Consider the following 17,878-nt stretch of genomic DNA (forward strand, 5'->3'; position numbering starts at 1 on the left):
AGCTGATAACTTATGCTCACAAGGTGACTGGGAGGGGGGCCCTGGAGCCAGATCTCGGGCAGCCTGGAGTGAGTCCACCCTGTGGGCAGAGCACCCGTCAGTGATGCCAAGCAGCGTGGGGGCTTTCCTGCTGGCAGTGCTCCGTGACCAGCACCGTGGCCGGGAGTGGGCAGCACCGTCGGACCGGGGCGCGCATACCTGGGGAGGACTGAGTCTGGCGCCCCTGGACTCGCACGCTGTCTTCCTCTGGCTGGTGGCTTCTCTGTGATGAATGGACTGCGGGTGACAGAGCTTCCAGTGGTTCTGGTTTTCTAATGAGTCGTCTCACCCGATGAAACTTGGAGAACTTGGGAGAGCCAGAGCTGCTGCCCCGGGCACTGCCCGCTCCAGCGGGATCCAGCTCTCCTGCCAGCTGTTTGCTCTCTGGGGGGGGCATGCTCCGGTCCGGCCCTGCAGGAATGCGCTGTGAGAACAGTCAGACCGTTCTGATGGCCACTGCGTCACCGTCTGACTGAAGGGCAGTCGCTTCGATGAGATTGAGACTCCCAGGTGTATCTGCATGGCCCTGCGCTTCGTGAGCTGTGGCATACAGTACTTTTTTTTTCTAGGTGGACATTTCTTTTACTTATTTCGTTTTCCAATACTTTCAGCGAAAGAAATATTCCCATTACCGCCCCCCCCCAAATTTAAATAAGTGCTTTTCATGAGCAGACACCAAAGAAAATTACACATTAAAAAAATACTGATATTCTTATTTTAGCAATGCTTTAAGATAAAGCATTTTGTACAAGGCTACTTCAGCGACAGTGGTGCAAAGAAAATCCTGTATGTTGCTTATCACTTGACCTCTATGCACTGAATTGATAGTCATGAAAGAAACAATTATATTCAAATTATGAAGAAGATCCGTACCAGTTACTGTAATTACCTAATCTTGAGGCTCGCAGAGAGATCATTAATTTAAAACAAAACACGTTACCAGGTAGCTAGCATCACCGTGCGAGGAGAAACGTCCAGGCTCGGCTAAATGAGACCCAGTCTTTCGGGCTGAGCATGAGCGAGGCGAGGTCACCTGTGGTGCCGGGAACCAGAGGGCCGGGGAAGGTGTGGGGTCGCTGTGGGCATAGAAAGGGGACACTCATGGGCCATGTCTGACACAGGGCAGCGGGACGCCAGGGAACGCAGGAAGACATTTACATCGCTAATTATGAAAATAATCTACTTTCATAAACCTACAAAGTGGATAACCGGGTACCAAAAAAATGACAACGAAATTTGTTAATTTAAAAAAGCCATTTAACAAAAGACCATTTTATATATTTCTTTGAATTATGTCATAAAATTTAAACATACAAATTACATTCCCAAGCCCAAAAGAATCTTTCAAAACAAATACATATATATAGACAAATTCGGAACCCAAATTATTTAAAAGTTGTTTAAATCACAGTAAATGATATAAGAAATAAAGTGAAAGCATGACCGTTCCTTCCGACGGTCCACGTCAGAGGAGCTCCATGCCTGAGGACTGGGTGATTCTTCAAGTCGGTTCTGCCCCCCGGGCCTGTGCAGGGCACTCACCCTAACAGCCTGCAGTTCCGCCAGGCTGCCCACCAGTGTGTGAGCAGTACTCCCACCCTAACAGCCTGCTGGGTGATGGGTTCATGAGCAAATGCTGAAACAGCCAGCACAGTGGATTAGTTATTCTTAAAACATCCTACTGTTGCCTATGTGTCCAAAGCCGTGAACTACAGTCATAGCCTCCAGGGAGCAAAGCCAGGTGTTTTGGTAAAGCAAGGCACACAGGACCGGTTTGGATGAAGGCGCTTTTTCTTTGGTCCTACGAGGACTTTAAATACGCTACATCTCCTACAGGCTGTTCAAGTGACTTCCCACAGAGCTAACGAGCTTCTGTGACCTTCCCTGACATACCGCATGCATCCACATGTGGTTACAGGTGGCAACGATGGAAGTGTAAATAAAACGAGCAATGCGAGACCCTGTTTTTAAAAGAAACTCAGTTGAATGACTACAGGATGCATTTTAAGTCTAATAATTCGGTAGCAGGCAAAGGGTGCCGCTTCTTAGGAACAGTCAGCATTAACCACGTCTACTGAGCACAAAGGTAGTTTCCTGTCAGAGTCTGTCTTACAATCCAGTTTACATCTCAAACTACCCCTCCTTCTATGAAACGCGACCTTCACTATAAACGGACGTAAACACGTAAATTCTGCATCTACACTACGTGTTCCTCCATGAAACAGCTGACAGCACCGCCACGTCTTCCCCCGGACTGACCCCTCCGGGCGAGGAAACACCCTCATGTGGCAGCCCAGACGGTCATTCCCAAACACCATGCTCTGCATTCGAACAGAACCAGCAACTGGCACTTTTCTCCCATGAACTAGCACATTGTTTATAACGAACGAAGTAGTGGAGAGAAGTAGTGAAGTAAATAACATTTAGCAAAGTCCATTAGAGCGACTTTTTACAGGAAGCTTTAAAAATATATTAAGTATGATGAAAAACAAAGTAAAATAATTCTACTCCCTGGTAATCCAGGCATCAATAAGTAAACCCACATTCCAACTTCTGAAGTATTTTGCCCACAAAGTCCTCTTCTCTCTTCTGCTAGCCTCTCCCTGTGCCCCTGGTAAATAACTCATCCCATTTGCCACTTCACCTGCGGTGCCGAGCAAATGGAAAGGAAGCCTTGTCAGAGGCCAGGGGAGCCAGGGCCTCCCGCCTCCCACCTCCAGCCCTGGGGACTCAGAGCCCCTGGGCGGGGTGTGAGCGCCTGGGAAGCGCTGAGCGGCCCTGGGTGTCGGTCAGAGCGCCATCCATATGAGGTGATACCGTGGCAACCTGGAATGTCTCCAAGGAAAATCGTTTTGGTCTCAATTCCTTGATGTCAGTCCTACTTTGGTGGTTGTTTTTGTCAACAGTTGTAGACTTTACAGGTTAATGAGTAAAATACTCATTAAAAACATTCTAATGTGTACAGTTCATGCTGTGATAGTTCAAAACTCTCCAAATGGAGATATTAGACAAGAATTATTTTATTGTAAGTTAATAAATGAGTTTTTCATCCCTTTAAATTACGTATTAAAACTTTAATGGAACACACAGGAATTAATTTAAAGCACCACTAAGGACGATGTGATTTACAGAAAAGAAGCAGGTAGGGGGGACAGCTCCGCTAGCGCCCACGTGCCCGGTGCCACCCACACAGGCGGGGATGCTTCCGAGGTGCTGAGAGGTGACGGACAGATGGAGAAATGTGTGTCTCTGTGGAATGTGAACGTGGACTCTGCACTTCATTCTCTGACCAGCCAGACCCAGAATGCTACGTCACCAGTTTTTATGTAGCTGAATAACATTTAGCGATCTTTTGTTTACCAATCTTTTGTATAAATAGAGAAATCTCGGGTCCGTGAAAATGTTTCTCGGACCATACTTCTATTTCTGCACAGCTTTATAGGCAGTAATCCTAACCGTCAAACTCTGACTATGCCATTGGCTTGCTGACCTGCACGGAGGGTGAGAGACACCGAAGAGAATGAAGTAGCTCGTCTGCAGACATGACCGCTGACACCTGCTGCGTGCGCTCTTGCAGCGCGTGCACAGGCCATCCCTGCGGCGGTCCGAACGGCCAGATCCCCCAGACGCACATCTCCAGTCCCCGCAGTGATTCTGATCCCGGCAATACCTCAAGCTTGGATTTCTAGAGGCGACAGGCCTGCTGTCACACAGACAGAGACTTGAGCTGCACATTCATGTTTTCCAACCACCTGGACAGTGTGAAGAGCGGCGACACCGCCCTGGGCTCTGAGCAGTCCTGCGGGTTCCCGCCGAGCGAGCCTGGACCCCTGCGAGCCCTGAGAGCAGCGCCCCCTATGCTTTGGTGGGGTTGCCTGCAGGCTTGGGGTCATAGCCATATAGGAAAGTAGCTGCTATTACAAGGATGGCTCCCAGGAAGAAGACACTACACAAGAGAAAAGGAAAAAGGCAAAATGAGATTAAAAGCAAACAAGTTCCTTCTCTTCTTTACTCTAACAAGTGGTGGGAGATGCTGCCGTAACAGGCGGACCGAGCCTGTGTTTACACCCAGCTGCCCAGCTAGTGTCCACATGTCCTCTCAGTTCTCCGGCCACCGCGAGGACGTGGTGGCAGTTCTCCTTTTTAACCCGAGAAGAAACTGAAGGCAGCGAGTTCAAGTAACTGGCTCCTAGTCCACCACTCCCCGTGACGCGTCTGGCTCCAGCCCCCTCCTCCTCCTCCTCCTCCTCCTCCTCCTCCTCCTCCTCCTCCTCCTCACTGTCCCCCAAAGCAAAGATGTCTAACTGTCTTTCATCTTAACGTGCCTTGTGCCTGCAATACATTGAATAAGACCTCAATTGTTTTAAGATGTGAAACTGCAAAGGGAAATTTACACTCTTAAAACCAAAGTAAATTTCAGTTTAAAATCCAAGGCAGTAATCAGAAAACCTCAGGACCAATTTTTCAGGGTGCTTTTTAAAAGAGAGAAAGACTAAATGCAGGGAGACTTGGTTTCTTTTTATTTTATCCATAAATATGAGCCCTTACTATGACCTGGAAATGACCTTAAACTGGACGTAAACTAGAATACCAACCCTAACTTTTGACATGTATATTCTTCAAGAGAATGAAAGCTGCAAACCTTTTAAAATGTCATTTTGGGGCTTATTTTATGACTTTATAAGGTCAATGAACTTTTAAATATGACTTTTACATGACTTTTTCTTTGGGAGAAAAAAACCCATTCAGATCCACTGAGAAACTCCTGGACAGCCAAATTTGTACAAAAACTTTTCCAGTGGAAGATACTGTCATGCACATAATTTAAAACCTTTTTTAAAAGATAGCTAAAAGGAACCCTCATTACATTTCCATGATTCTTCAAAAGTTGTAATAGAACAGCATTTTTCAGACTAGATCTTAAGAGAAATCCTGACTTTCCTATACCCTTTTGGAGATTTAAAGAAAAGATGTTACCTGGTTGGCACAAAATCTTGTAGCCAAAAGTAGGATATCAGTGTCGATAATATTATGGATAAAGAGGTTGCAAATCCTTTTAAAATATTATCTGCATACTTTATAACAGCTGCTATGACAAGGCCGCCCAGTGCCTGCAGAAGTGTTAAAATATTATTTTTAAAAACAAGCATCTATAAAACTGCTTTTCAAAACAATGTCATTACTCAATGCAGCCTTAAGCCTTTGGCCTACAATGTATTCCCATTTAGTAAGCGATTTTCATTAAGCACCTCTTCTAACCAGTGGCCTCCACGGTTTTGTTCCGTAGCCTCTATTTCCAAAGCTGCCTGGTAAAGTGACCCCCAGTGTGACCCGCAGTGTGACCCGCAGTGTGACCCCGAGTGTGACCCGCAGTGTCACCCCCAGTATGACCCGCCGGTGTGACCCCCAGTGTGACCCGCCAGTGTGACCCGCAGTGTGACCCGCAGTGTGACCCGCCGGTGTGACCCGCCAGTGTGACCCGCCGGTGTGACCCGCCAGTGTGACCCGCCGGTGTGACTACAGTGTGACCCGCCGTGTGACCGCCAGTGTGACCCGCAGTGTGACCGCAGTGTGACCCGCCGGTGTGACCCGCCAGTGTGACTGCAGTGTGACCCGCCGGTGTGACCCGCCGGTGTGACCGCAGTGTGACCCGCCAGTGTGACCCGCAGTGTGACCCCCGGTGTGACCCGCAGTGTGACCCCCGGTGTGACCCGCAGTGTGACCGCCAGTGTGAACCTCCAGTGTGACCCGCCTGTGTGACCCCCGTTGTGACCCCCCGGTGTAACCCGCCGGTGTGACCCCCCCCGTGTGACCCACAGTGTGACCGCCAGTGTGACCCGCAGTGTGACTGCAGTGTGACCCCCCAGTGTGACCGCAGTGTGACCCCCAGTGTGACCCCCAGTGTGACCCGCCGGTGTGACCCCCAGTGTGACCACCAGTGTGACCCCCAGTGTGACCCGCAGTGTGACCTGCAGGGTGTTGTGATGGGTTTGCTCCGAGTACAAGTGAAATACCTCCCCTCACCCAAGTGAGTATGAGCCTTGCGTTCAGACAGGTGTGAGGGCCGGTTCCCAGCTGGCGAGGTGTTTCTTTTGAATAAGAATGCGGGTCACATGAGCGTTAGCTTGGCCAGCCTTTCCTGGCCTCCTAACTTCACTTCCTCCCCCCCCCCCACCCCCGGTTCCTCCCCATCCAACCCCCCTCTCACTGTCCTCACTTTCCCTAGAGCAGTTTTATCAGTGCTCTTTCCTTAGGGGCAGAGAGAACTCCCTACCAAACCCCTCAGAGGCTAGTGAGTGGGGGTGTGGCACCCCAGTCTCCTTCCTGCCGCCGCTCTGGACCATTCCCCTCGCCTCTCGCCTCTCGCCTGGGGGAGGGACAGAGCCTGAGGGAGGAAGTGGGCGGAGGCCCCCGAGTCACTGTGGGGAGGTCTGAGTCCCGTCCCCCAGTGCTCTCTCGTCTACTCACTCCTGTGGGTCCCTCCGACCAACGTCCAAACCTTTCCGTCCCACAGCCACTTCCTAAGAGCAGAGGCTTCCTCTCTAAGGTCAAGGCCATCGCACGGAACTGACTTCCTGCCTCTACGCGCTTCTCTGAACTTGCACTCGCGCTGTCTCCTCTGTGGTACAGACAGAGCATCCTTCCTGCCCTCGCGGCCCCGCCCCTGGCTCCCCGACCACCTTCCGCAGGGACCCTGCCCCCGACCCCCCAGCGGCTTTGCGAGGCAGGACCTGCAGCCGCATCTCCCACCCTCCCGGGCGGTGAGTCGGCCTGGAGGTGACAGGGCTCAGCCTGCACACTCAGGGCACAGGCTGTGCCGACATGTGGCCACAGGAGGGGCGCGCTGTCCCCAGTTGCACCTCTGGCCCTGCTTCCTGAGCTGACGGGTGACCGCCTTCCTGTGCCCACGGCAGAGACGTGGGAAGTTCTATCTGCCCGGCTCCAGCCTCCTGCCCTCAGGGGCATCTCCTCCTGGTAAAGGGAAGGCACGGCCCCTCCTCGCCGCCACTTTCTCGGGGGCGCGCAGACCAGCGCTGCTTACTTCCGGAGAAGCCAGGGCGCTGAGCCGGCCAGGGGGACCCGGCCCCTCCCGCAGCTCACGGGGCCTCTGATCCTCTGCATTAGAGCCCGTGCATTCGCCTCACACGGGAAAGTGAGTGCTTTACCTGAAGAGCAACAACTGCCCAGGTCAGCCGGTTGTAGCCCTGGAAAAACCCGTTCTGTGACACCAGCTCTCCGTCGTACACGTACACGCCCATCAAGCCGAACACGCTCCCGAAGACGCCTGCAAGGCGGGAGTTTCCGTCAGCTCAGCTGTCGGAGGTGTCTGGCCATTGCACATGACTTTATACTTTTCTTTTAAATTGTTTACTTGGACATTTATGTAAATTTAACAAAAGTGCGCTTAGTGCTATGAATTTAAGAGGAAGACACGGGAACAGAAGGAGAGCAGTGGCGACGGATCTAGATCTTGGAGCATTAACACAAGATAATGCAGAAATCACATGACTCCGCGGCTCCCCTCCGAAGGGTTGGAAAATGCTCGCTTTGGGCACATGTCAGGGCACCTGTGCCTTCCTGCGGCCAGGCACGCTCACGTGTGGGGCATGCGCTCTTCCTTCCTCCTCAGGAAGCTGGAGGGTCAGTAAGTAACAACAGAAAATCGGCGCTGAGAGGCAGTCGCGGGCCTCGCTGCCGAGGCCTCAGGAGGGAAGGTCACGCAGGACAGCAGGTGCCTCACTCACTGTGGCCCGCCCCCGCCCTCCCCCACCCCCCGCAGAGCTGCCCAGGACCTGATCTCAGAGGTCCCCAAACCTCCTCGGGGAGTGGAGTTCAGGGGCACACGGGCACCCTCGGGGTGTCTGTAAGGAATGAGCCGTGGGTGAGGGCACCACTGTTGATAAAGCCATAAGTAGCCACTGTGTTCCACGGGAGGGGACTGGGAGGTGGGGAAGCCATCTTTCCAAAATTGCATTTTGCCAACTCCATCCTTCTAACATTTCGAACTCTCATTTCGAACTCGAAGATAATACTGGCATGCTACAAAATGACAGAAATCAGTGCTCGCACAGGTCCGGCCTTGTATTAGAAGAATCACACTGGGTAATTACAAAAGTGCATCAAATGCAGAAGGGTACATATGTAGCAGTATGTGCAGATCTGCATTCTTCTACCCATTGCATAGTTGTCCATTGTATGAACAATAATATGAAATGCACATATAACAAATTGTTCTGGGTGATTTACGTGTGTGAACTCACAACAAACCTATGGGGCAGATAGTCTTGTCCATTTTACAGCTGGAGAAACAGGGCCACAGAGATGCTAAATAAACCTGCTGAGCTCAGGCGGCAGCTAAGGGACGGGCTCAGGACTGGGTCCCCACCGCGACCTGGAGACACGACCTTGACCATTGCACTAGGTGACCCCTTAACAATTACTAACCAGCCTTCTCCACTGTCCATTTTACAATGGAACCAATGCTGAAATGAACAGCCTATCTTCCCGGTCTTATGCAAGCCCAGCTGTAGCATAAATTCTCCGCCAGAGGTGGAGTTTTGCATCACTGACTTTATTTATTTAAAATTTTGTGAAACACTCCCAAACTGGGATCCAACAGGTTAGACCAGGGGTGGGCAAACTTTTTGACTCGAGGGCCACAATGGGTTCTTAAACTGGACCGGAGGCCGGAGCAAAAGCATGGATGGAGTGTTTGTGTGAACTAATATAAATTCAAAGTAAACATCATTACATAAAAGGGTACGGTCTTTTTTTTTTTTTTTAGTTTTATTCATTTCAAACAGGCCGGATCCGGCCCGCGGGCCGTAGTTTGCCCACGGCTGGGTTATACCAATCTGCGTGTTTGGAAAATGCGACAGTGCTTTCATTCATGGTTTGTAATTCCAAGCTCTGTACTGATCTACGTGTCCTTTCAAGAACTCAGGCGGCTCACCACTGGATTGTGTGTGAGGTCAGAGCAATGAACAGAAATCCATGAAGTTCCACAGAATCATCCGCTCGGAAAGATTTCCACGTCTCATTTATAATTCAAGAAAATTGTGGGCAACTCACACAAACCTTGACTCTCTCTCTCCTCTGATATTTGCATGTTGATGGCAACAGCTGACATCAGGGCTGCTGTGTGCAAGGTATTCGTCCTCAACACTTCACATGCGTTCTCTCATCTAACCCTCAGAGCAACATACAGAGCTCTGTAAGTACCTTTTACAGGAGAGGAAATATATATGCTTTCTCAACATCTCCGGGAAAAACGCAGCCACATTCAGGCTCCAAACGCTGAGGACAGAAACAGCCTCCACCCACCCTACGTCACAGACCTCAAACCCCACATTCCTGAGTAAAGGTAGTCATTTAAAGTACAACCTTTTTAAAGGGCCAAAACCTTGCCAGGTACTTGGATCAACAGCACATTTCATGAAAGGCTTGTTTACTTGAAGATCTACAGAAATCTTTAGATGTAACAATACAACCACCTTAAAAAATCACATTAGCAAAGACTTCAGACTTACCCAGTTGAATGTTTCTGATCCACACCGACTGCTTGGTTTCTTTCAAGATTTTCTCGAAGTACACCCCAGCGAAGCCACTGGAAAAGCAGGCCGTGAGGACGGCCATGAGGCCCACAAACTGCGAGCCGGCCGAGAGCGCCTTCGAGTCCAGCTCCTGGGTATCCGAGGGCCACTGGGCGAAGGAACACAGCACAGTTCAATTCCGGCGCAGCTCCCCGTGCACAGAGCCCCGCTCAGACCCGGAGGCGAAAATGCCACCACGCTAGCCCTGGGGGCTGCGGAGGAGCTTCTGAAAGACAACCTTAGAACCGTCTTACTTCACCCCACAGCGGTATTGCTGTGGCGACTACTCGTCTCAGCCTAGCCTGAGACAGAGAAAGGGACGGACTGCGGCGGCTCAGAGCGGCCTCTCCAAGCACCATGGCCGCCGAGACCCGGAGTGTGAAGTGTGGAGTAGCTAAGGGAGCCTGGGACTGCCCTGCACCCCGGCCCTCCCCTCCACCCTGGCCATCCCCTGCACCCCGGCCCTGACCTTCACCCCGGCCTTCACCTGTACCCCGACCCTGCTCTGCACCCCGGCCCTGCTCACCATCCACCATCTGGGCTGCACCCTGCCCTCAGCGCTCCTGAGACCACTTACTTGCCTATGGTCTTGTTCTGTTTTAATCCTCACCTGAGGATATTTTCCCATTGACTTTAGAGAGTGGGAGGGACAGAGAGAGACACACACACATTGATGTGAGAGAGACACATCAATTGGTTCCTCCCACACACTCCCTGTATGGGGCCGGGGATTGAACCTGAAACCCAGGTACATGCCCTTGACCAGAAATCAAACCCAAGACCCTTCCGTGTGTGGGCCAATGCTCTAACCACTGAGCTCCCAGCCAGGGCACTTGCCTTCATCTTTAATGTCTCTGTCAAACCCATGTTCCACCTGGATTCATTACTTGATATTTTAATTTAAAATATCTCACTTTGTAAACTGAGTATCTACTTTAGCCTATCCTAAGCAGTATCTGTGAAAATAAGGGTGTGATAGCCAGTTGTATTTTCCAACACCCATCCTATATAATAAAAGAGAAACATGCAAATTAACCATCCCTCTGCTACATTCAAGCCATGCCCACCAGCCAATCGGGAGCGAGTATGCAAATTAACCCAACTAAGATGGCGGTGGCCACGGAGCTGGAGTGAGCAGGAGACTTGGGTTGCCCCCCGCGATGGAGGAAGCCAAGCTTCCCACCTGCCCTGCTGGCCCTCGCTCTGCTCAAGGCTACAAAGTTTCAATTGTAGAAGATAAATAAATCCCAGATACCTGCTTCCAGTCCGCCAAAAAAAAAAGAAAAGAAAAAAAGGAGAGGCTGGGAGCTTGAGTCACCGGGGGGTGTGGCCAGCCTGAAAACGGCCATCAGCCCCTCACCCAGGCTGGCCAGACACCCCAGTGGGGACCCTTAACCTAAAAGGGGTGTGGCCAGCCTGAAAACAGTCCTTAGCCCCTCACCCAGGCTGGCCAGGCACCCCAGTGGGGACCTCCACCCTGAAGGGGGGGTGGCCAGCCTAAAAACGGCCCTCAGCCCCTCACCCAGGCTGGTCAGGCACCCCAGCGGGAGCCCCACCCTGATCCAGGACACCCTTCAGGGCAAACCAGCCGTGCCCTCACCCGTGCACCAGGCCTCTATCCTATATAATAAGAGAGTATTATGCAAATAGACCCTAACAGCAGAAACACTGGGAATGACTGGTCACTATAACACACACTGACCACCAGAGGGCAGACGCTCAATGCAGGAGCTGCCCCTGGTGGTCAGTGTGCTCCCACAGGGGGAGCTCTGCTCAGCCACAAGCCAGGCTGCCAGCTGCCAGCACAGCGGTGGTGGCGGGAGACTCTCCCGCCTCCTCAGCAGCGCTAAGGATGGCCAACTGCAGCTTAGGCCTGCTCCCCGCTGGCAAGTGGACATCCCCCAAGGGCTCCCGGGCTGCCAGAGGGATGTCTGATTGCCAGCTTAGGCCCGATCCCTCCAGGGAGTGGGTCTAAGCCAGCAGGTGGACATCCCCCGAGGGGTCCCAGGCTGCAAGAGGGCACAGGCCAGGCTGAGGGACCCCCGAGTGCACAAATTTTTGTGCACCGAGCCTCTAGTTTAAAATAAATACAGAAAAGATTTATCCAAGGGACACACTACACTCTGGGAAAGTGCTGCGGGGCCTCTGAGTGGCAGGAACGCGACAGGGTTGGAATTGTTCTTAGACAGACCACGGCGGTGACTGCATGGAGGCTGAATTTGGGGGGCGGTCAGGACTGAAGGGGAAAACATCCTTTTCACCCCACAACGACAGTACTTTTATAGAGCCAAACGGCCACAGGAGAAACAGGAGGCAGGAGCAGGGCAGCGAGGTGCAGACAGGCAGGACACAATCTGGGAGAACAAGCGGCAGAGCAGCGAAGTCTTACTGGACGTCCAGGCAGAAGGGAGAGGCCAGGCCCACCCCAGGCTGAGTAAGAGTGACTGGCAGAAACAGAGACAGGAGCGGGGGCAAGAGGTCAAGTTCGTTTATCAGGTCAATTGAAGAGCCCAGCCACGCTGCCCAGCAGGGTTAGATACACAAATCTGACACCGCGGGCGACAACCAGAGCTGCCGGCCGCGAGCCAGGAGCCTCCAGCAGGCGTGCCAATAGAAGGCTCCACATGGTGGCATCTCCACAAGTAAGGACATAACTAAGGAAATCACAAGCTGACTGGGGACCAGGTCCCCAAGTCAGTATCCAGCAAAAGGACCCGGAGGAAACCCGCGAGGAGCCGTGAGAAAGAGGGGCGAAGAGCGGAAGGAATGGTCTGGGGCGCTGGTGGCGGGAGGGAGTCTCCGTCACCTCGAAGCTCCTGGGACCCGCTAGCAATTAGCTTCCCTCCACACAACAGTGTCCTAGTCCCTAACTAGCTGGTCCACTTCTTCGCGTCAGACCATTGGGTTTTCACATGTTTCTTAGCACCAGGCACAGCCCCAATGTATCGCCCACAGGAAGCTCTCAAAAGTCTCAGCGGGGAGGATAAGCATCGATTTGCTTCACTAGACAGCAGAGCCACCTGTCCTTGCGCAGAAGACAAGGCTGTGGAACTGCGACATAGACAGGAGAGCTTATCTTGAACAGGTACCTGTACAAAAGCCACTCCGGCCATCAGAATCACCAGGGAGAGCCACTGGTACACACCCAGCTTTTTACCCAGCATAGACACAGAGAACAGAGCCGTCGTCAGGATCTTCAACTGATACGTGACCTGGGAGAGGAAACAGCGAACGTGAGTCATGGCCGAGGGTCCGCTGGTTACAAGGACCCGAGGAATGCGCCTTCGGCACCTGGTAGGTGGCTGCGTCGAGATTGGACAGCGCCACGTAGAGCAGGTTGTTCTGAAGAGTGTATATCCCGGATGGAATAGCAAGCTTGATCGTTTCCATAGGCTTGTTAAGGATCTCATCCCGCAGGATTCGATTCAGTGCTCTCAGACTGCATTCTAGGAAAAACATGCAGAGGTGAAATCAGGCGCCGAGTGACGCTGAGTACTAGCACCCTCTCTCTAGGCCGCAGTGTTCTCTTTTGAGGAAGGATACTGGGCTACATGTTGAGACACTTTAGGTCTAAACAATACCTTTAATGAGGCTAACTTTTCCAATGTTAACTATTATCAGGAAGCATGTTAAGAACAGCACAATCCGTATGTCCTTCTACTCGGAGCCCTGGCCCCTGTGGCTCAGTGGGTGCTGTCCGTGCACACAAAGGTTGTTCACCATTAGGGCACGTGCTGGGTTTCGGGTCCCATCCGGCAGGGGGCGTGCAGGAGGGAGCCGATAGATGTTTTGCTCTCTCATTGATGTTTCTTTCTCTCACTCCCTCTCCCATCCCCTCTCTCTAATAAAAATCAATTTTAAAAAAATCTTAAAAAAAAGGCGGTCTTAATAAAATGACAAATATTGAAATGTTCTGAATATACTAGGGTATTAGATAATGCAGTAGTGTTCAGATGTGTAGTTACCAACATGTATTTACGTATACGCCATATATAAATAATACCAAACAATTAAATAAACTTCAATGACTTACAAACAACAACCTGGATACCTACGGCTGTCTTTGTAGACCAGTAGAACGCAGGCCATTATCTTCAGAATCTCCGCCACCACCACGGCCGTGGAGGACAGGTACCGCGGCCCCTCCTCCTTGAAAGTCCTGGAATAGCGCATCGTGAGCACCAGGCTGGTCGTCTGGAAGACCAGGATCCCCAAGGAAAGGTATTTGAGGTTGGCAGACATTGTTTTATCTGCATCTGCCTGAAAAACAAAATAAACAGGGCAAATAAACAAATTAGAAAAGACATCAACTGATACATTAAAAAAGCCAGTAAGAGCCATCAGGCCTCAAACAAGATGGAGTATGTACGTTCCACCCCCTTCTTTCTGCTCTGGACCGGACACTGAAGCCAGTACCAGGAGACGCTGAAAGGTGAAGAAAAGAGGACAAGCTGGCCAGAGACCTCGCAGGAGACCAGCCTCCTCAGAAGGGGGCAAGCAAACCTTGTCGCTGGAATCCATGGCAGTCCTGGGGAAACCCCCAAATCTTATTTCTTGTAAAAGTGCAATAAATGAGTCAGGTAATTTACACTATTGGGATATTCAGTTTTCTTTCTATGATGGAAACGAAAACTTCCACGAACTCAGTTCCCTCGTAAGTGCTCAGAGGAAAGTGTAAGCCTGCCCAACACCACGCCCAGCTCTAATCTTTGCGGATTTCCGGTCCCTAGGACGTCTGAATTAGACAACTTTCCATTGTTTCTCCTTCCCTTTCTTCCTCCAGGTGTCAGGTGACTGTTTATATACCATAATGTCAACTTTCTGTGAGTTAATTTTTACCTTGGTTTTCCAGTCTGCAGAATCTGCATCACACATTCAGGTAAAATCAATATTCCTTCAGCTATATAAACATATCATATTTATATTTTCATTTTTAGATTAAAAAGTGCTCGGTCGTACTCTTTCCGTCCAGCCAACGACTGGGAAGACAAACTGTCGCAGGGACCCTCGCCCCCCCGTCTCTCCTGCCCACCACTTCCCACTGGTTTCCTGCCACGCAGCCCAAGGCAGCAGCTCCCCGTGTCCCGCAAAGAGCAGGCGGGAGTGGAGACACGGGTGGGCCCGCGAGCACCGGCCCTTCGGAAAGGCTCGGACTGAGGAGACGGGGAGCAGGACACAGTAGAGGCTCACACCTGCCACCCGCATTTCATAGGCACTTCCTGCGGATACACAACCATGAACGAGACACACAGGATCTGTTTCTTCCTGGGGCGCATCCTCCAGCATGAAAGACGCGTGTCACTCAAATAACTCCAGAAAGAGTCTGGCCAGGTCACAGGGCAGCAGGACAACAGCACAGGAAACTATGGCCTCTTTTCAATTATGCCCACGTGGCTAAACTCAAACACATTCGCCACGCCCTCCAGGTGGTGCCAGGTGAGGACGGGCATAAGGTTGAGGGCAGGCCTGCGGCAGGCCAGGACTCCAGGAGGCTCTCAGGCTGAGTGTGTGCAGGTTCCGGGGGCAGCTCTCCGTGACTCTATCCTCTGAGGTCAGCCCAGCGGCATTACCGTGAGCCTCTGGACCCCAGGACCAAGCACGCAGACTTGGAATGCCCTTGCTCGTTAGCGGGCTGAAGCCTAAGTTAGGCCGCCCGTTCACATTGACCTTAAGCTTGCATGCTTATCAACTTCTGCTTTCCTCTAGGTAACCTGTCTTTTATTATAGGGGTCTCAGCTAAGAACTTAGAGGAGCAGAGAGAAAATTACTTTCCTCCTCCTACAGGAGAATCACAATGCTATCTCAAAAACTGACCTCTAGCAGCAAATGAAGGACTAAAACATGGGACGGAAAAGCGCTTTCAAGAGAAGGTTGTTAATGAAAGTCCGAAGCCAGGTCACACCACAACACAGGAGCGCCCTTCCTCCGGGAGCACGGCGAGCGTTTGACTGTGATTCATTAAATTCTATGCTTTAATAATTATTTATTGAGTCTAATCTCTTTAATGCTGTGCTCAAGTATTAAAGTGCTAAAGAAACTTAAAAGATATAATTACTTCTCTTAAAAAGCTTATGTTCTAGCTCGGCCAGCGTGGCTCAGTGGTTGAGCATCGACCTATGAGCCAGGAGGTCACAGTTCAACTCCCGGTCAGGGCACAGGCCCGGGTTGGGGGCTCCATCCCCCGTGTGGGGCGTGCAGGAGGCAGCAGATCAATGACTCTCCCTCATCATTGATGTTTCTACCTCTCCCTCTCCCTTCCTCTCTGAAATCAATAAACAACAAAGCCGCTTACATTCTCGCAGGGATAAGTCCCTCAAATAACCATGGCACAATGCAACCTTCGCGAGTGTAAGGCTCATCAAGCCGGACACACAGAGAGAATGTGCTGGACTAGGGGTCGCCTCCGGAGAGCGGATGAGAAGGGGCGGCACTCAAGGCCTCCAGGGACCAGCATGTTTCCGCCAGGACGGCAGGTGCGGGAGGCGGCCTGGGAGGGGAGGGAGGGTGTCGCCGGCCAAGGCCAAGGCAGCGGGGCGCAGGCTCGGAAATGACATTTCAAAGCAACCACCCGGTCGGTCGGGCTGACACTGAGGCTGTGCGAGGGACAACCATTTAAAAACCAAAAGAGAAAGGGACACATTGGTCTGATGGAGCCGTGACAGCTCGCAGCTTTGAAGGCCGCCCTGATGATGTGGGTTTCTTCACTGCGGGCGAGCAGTGGCCAGAGGAGGCCTGGCCTGCGGCTGCGGGAAGCACGTGGGGGAGGAAGGGGCTGGCCGGGCGCAGGCGGCAGCGGGGGTCCGGCGGCCCCGCTCCTGCGCGGGTCACAGCGGAGATGCGGTTTCCCAGGCTCAGCCGGGGGCCGTGGGCGCGAGAAATGAAGGGCCGAGCGGAGTGGCCGCGCAGGAGACCCGGCGGGAGGGCACCGAGGAGGCACCCCGACCCCACCCGTCCGGGCCCAGGGGTCCAAGAACGAAACGGCTACCTGAGCCCCGCTTTCCAGTGCCGCCCGAGAGCGAGCGGATGGGAGCGGCTCGGCCAGGCCCGGCCCGTCCCCAGGGTCCTCCCTTCCCGGAGCCCGTCCCGCTGCCGCCGGTGGCTGAAGGGAACGGGAACCCACAGCCTCCGCCCCGGCAGGCCCCCCGCCGTTCCTACGGGGCCCCTGGCCAGGACCTCACCTGGCCGGGACCACCCCCACCCCGACCGGAACCTCACCTGCCCCGACCCCTCCCTCCCCCCCACCCCCACCCGGACCTCACCTGGCCGGGCCCCCCCACCAGCCTCACCACCTCCGGCAGCCTCTGCGGCTTCTCAGCGCGGCGCCCGGGGCGGCGGGCGGAGCCACCGGGGGCGCGGGGGTCACCGGGGGTCATGGGGACCGCCCCCCGCCCGGCCCCCTCGCCCCGGCTCCCACGCGTGGCGGTTCCCGCCCCCGGGCCCTTCCCCCTCCGCCCGCACATCCCGCACGTCGCCCGGGAGCCGCAACGTGTCACTCGCGCCCCCGCCCCGCTCACCTGCCCCGCTCGGCTGGGCGCCCGGGGCTGCCGTGCCCGCCGGGTCCCCCGCGCCCCCTGCCGCGCGGCGCCGCCCGCCGTCCCGTCCGTCCCCGCCGCCAGCGCTTCCGGTGCCGGTCCCTCCGCCGCCGCTCCGGCCGCCGCCGCGCCCGCGCCCCGCCGTTCCCGCCTCCGCACGGCCCCCCGCCCCGCCCGCCGGCGGCTCCGCGGGAGGAAGGGCCCGGCCTGCGGGGCAAAGGCCTGGGGGCGGGGCCACCGCGCCGCCCAGGGCAGCGGCCAGGCTCGTGGGGGCCCGGACCCGGCGCCCCCTCCCCCTCCCGGCCCTGGCTCCCCCCTCCCTCCCGGCCCTGGCTCCCCCCGCGCCCCGCAGCGCCTGGGGCGCCCTGGGCCCCTGCGCTCACCTCTCCGGGCTCCGATCCGTCCCCCTGCCCGGCTCTCCTGGCGCCGCTGGGTCCGGGCGGGTCCGGCACCTGCCTCCCGCCCTCCTGGGCTGGGCTCCCGGGGCGCGTCCGGGAGCAGCCAGAGCTGCAGCCCCGGGCCCAGCCCGTCCGAGCCGGGCCACCGGGGGGAGCGCCTTTCTGGATGAGGAGCTGTGCGGGGTGCGCCCGGGCAGTGGGCCCGCAGCAGCTCGGAGCCCTCGCCCTCGCCGCCAGGCAGGCTTCGCCCTGCATTTGGGGAAGGAGCCCTGGGGCCTCCAGACCCTACACCCTGTTCCCAGGTCCCCTCCCTGCG

The 17,878-nt window shown here is 54.0% G+C and overlaps 1 protein-coding gene and 1 long non-coding RNA gene across 6 annotated transcripts in view; one reads left to right on the forward strand and one right to left on the reverse strand.

The window, feature by feature from the left end:
* Window positions 1-15,614, forward strand: part of LOC118673556 — a 19,155-nt gene extending 3,541 nt beyond the window's left edge. Inside the window, exon 2 of the long non-coding RNA XR_004973404.1 lies at window positions 14,570-15,614. This is a non-coding gene — a long non-coding RNA (uncharacterized LOC118673556). The remainder of the gene's footprint in view (window positions 1-14,569) is intronic.
* On the reverse strand, window positions 1,279-17,698 carry SLC35A3 (solute carrier family 35 member A3). Of its 5 annotated transcripts, none has more exons than XM_036344528.1 (8): window positions 17,548-17,696; window positions 13,688-13,892; window positions 12,924-13,078; window positions 12,722-12,844; window positions 9,570-9,741; window positions 7,206-7,324; window positions 5,017-5,150; window positions 1,279-3,985 (listed from the first exon to the last, which is right to left on the reverse strand). In XM_036344528.1, exons 2-8 carry the CDS (start codon window positions 13,872-13,874, stop codon window positions 3,895-3,897), a joined length of 981 nt encoding a protein of 326 aa, XP_036200421.1. In that variant the 5' UTR covers window positions 13,875-13,892; window positions 17,548-17,696; the 3' UTR covers window positions 1,279-3,894. The 5 variants fall into 5 exon arrangements, with proteins under 5 accessions (XP_036200421.1, XP_036200424.1, XP_036200423.1 ...); XM_036344531.1 differs by lacking the exon at window positions 17,548-17,696 and adding an exon at window positions 17,147-17,250; XM_036344530.1 differs by lacking the exon at window positions 17,548-17,696 and adding an exon at window positions 16,919-16,939.
* Window positions 17,699-17,878: the final 180 nt, after the last annotated feature.

The sequence above is a fragment of the Myotis myotis genome, unplaced genomic scaffold (genome assembly GCF_014108235.1).
Source record: "Myotis myotis isolate mMyoMyo1 unplaced genomic scaffold, mMyoMyo1.p scaffold_m19_p_18, whole genome shotgun sequence".
Classification (NCBI taxonomy): Eukaryota; Metazoa; Chordata; class Mammalia; order Chiroptera; family Vespertilionidae; genus Myotis; species Myotis myotis.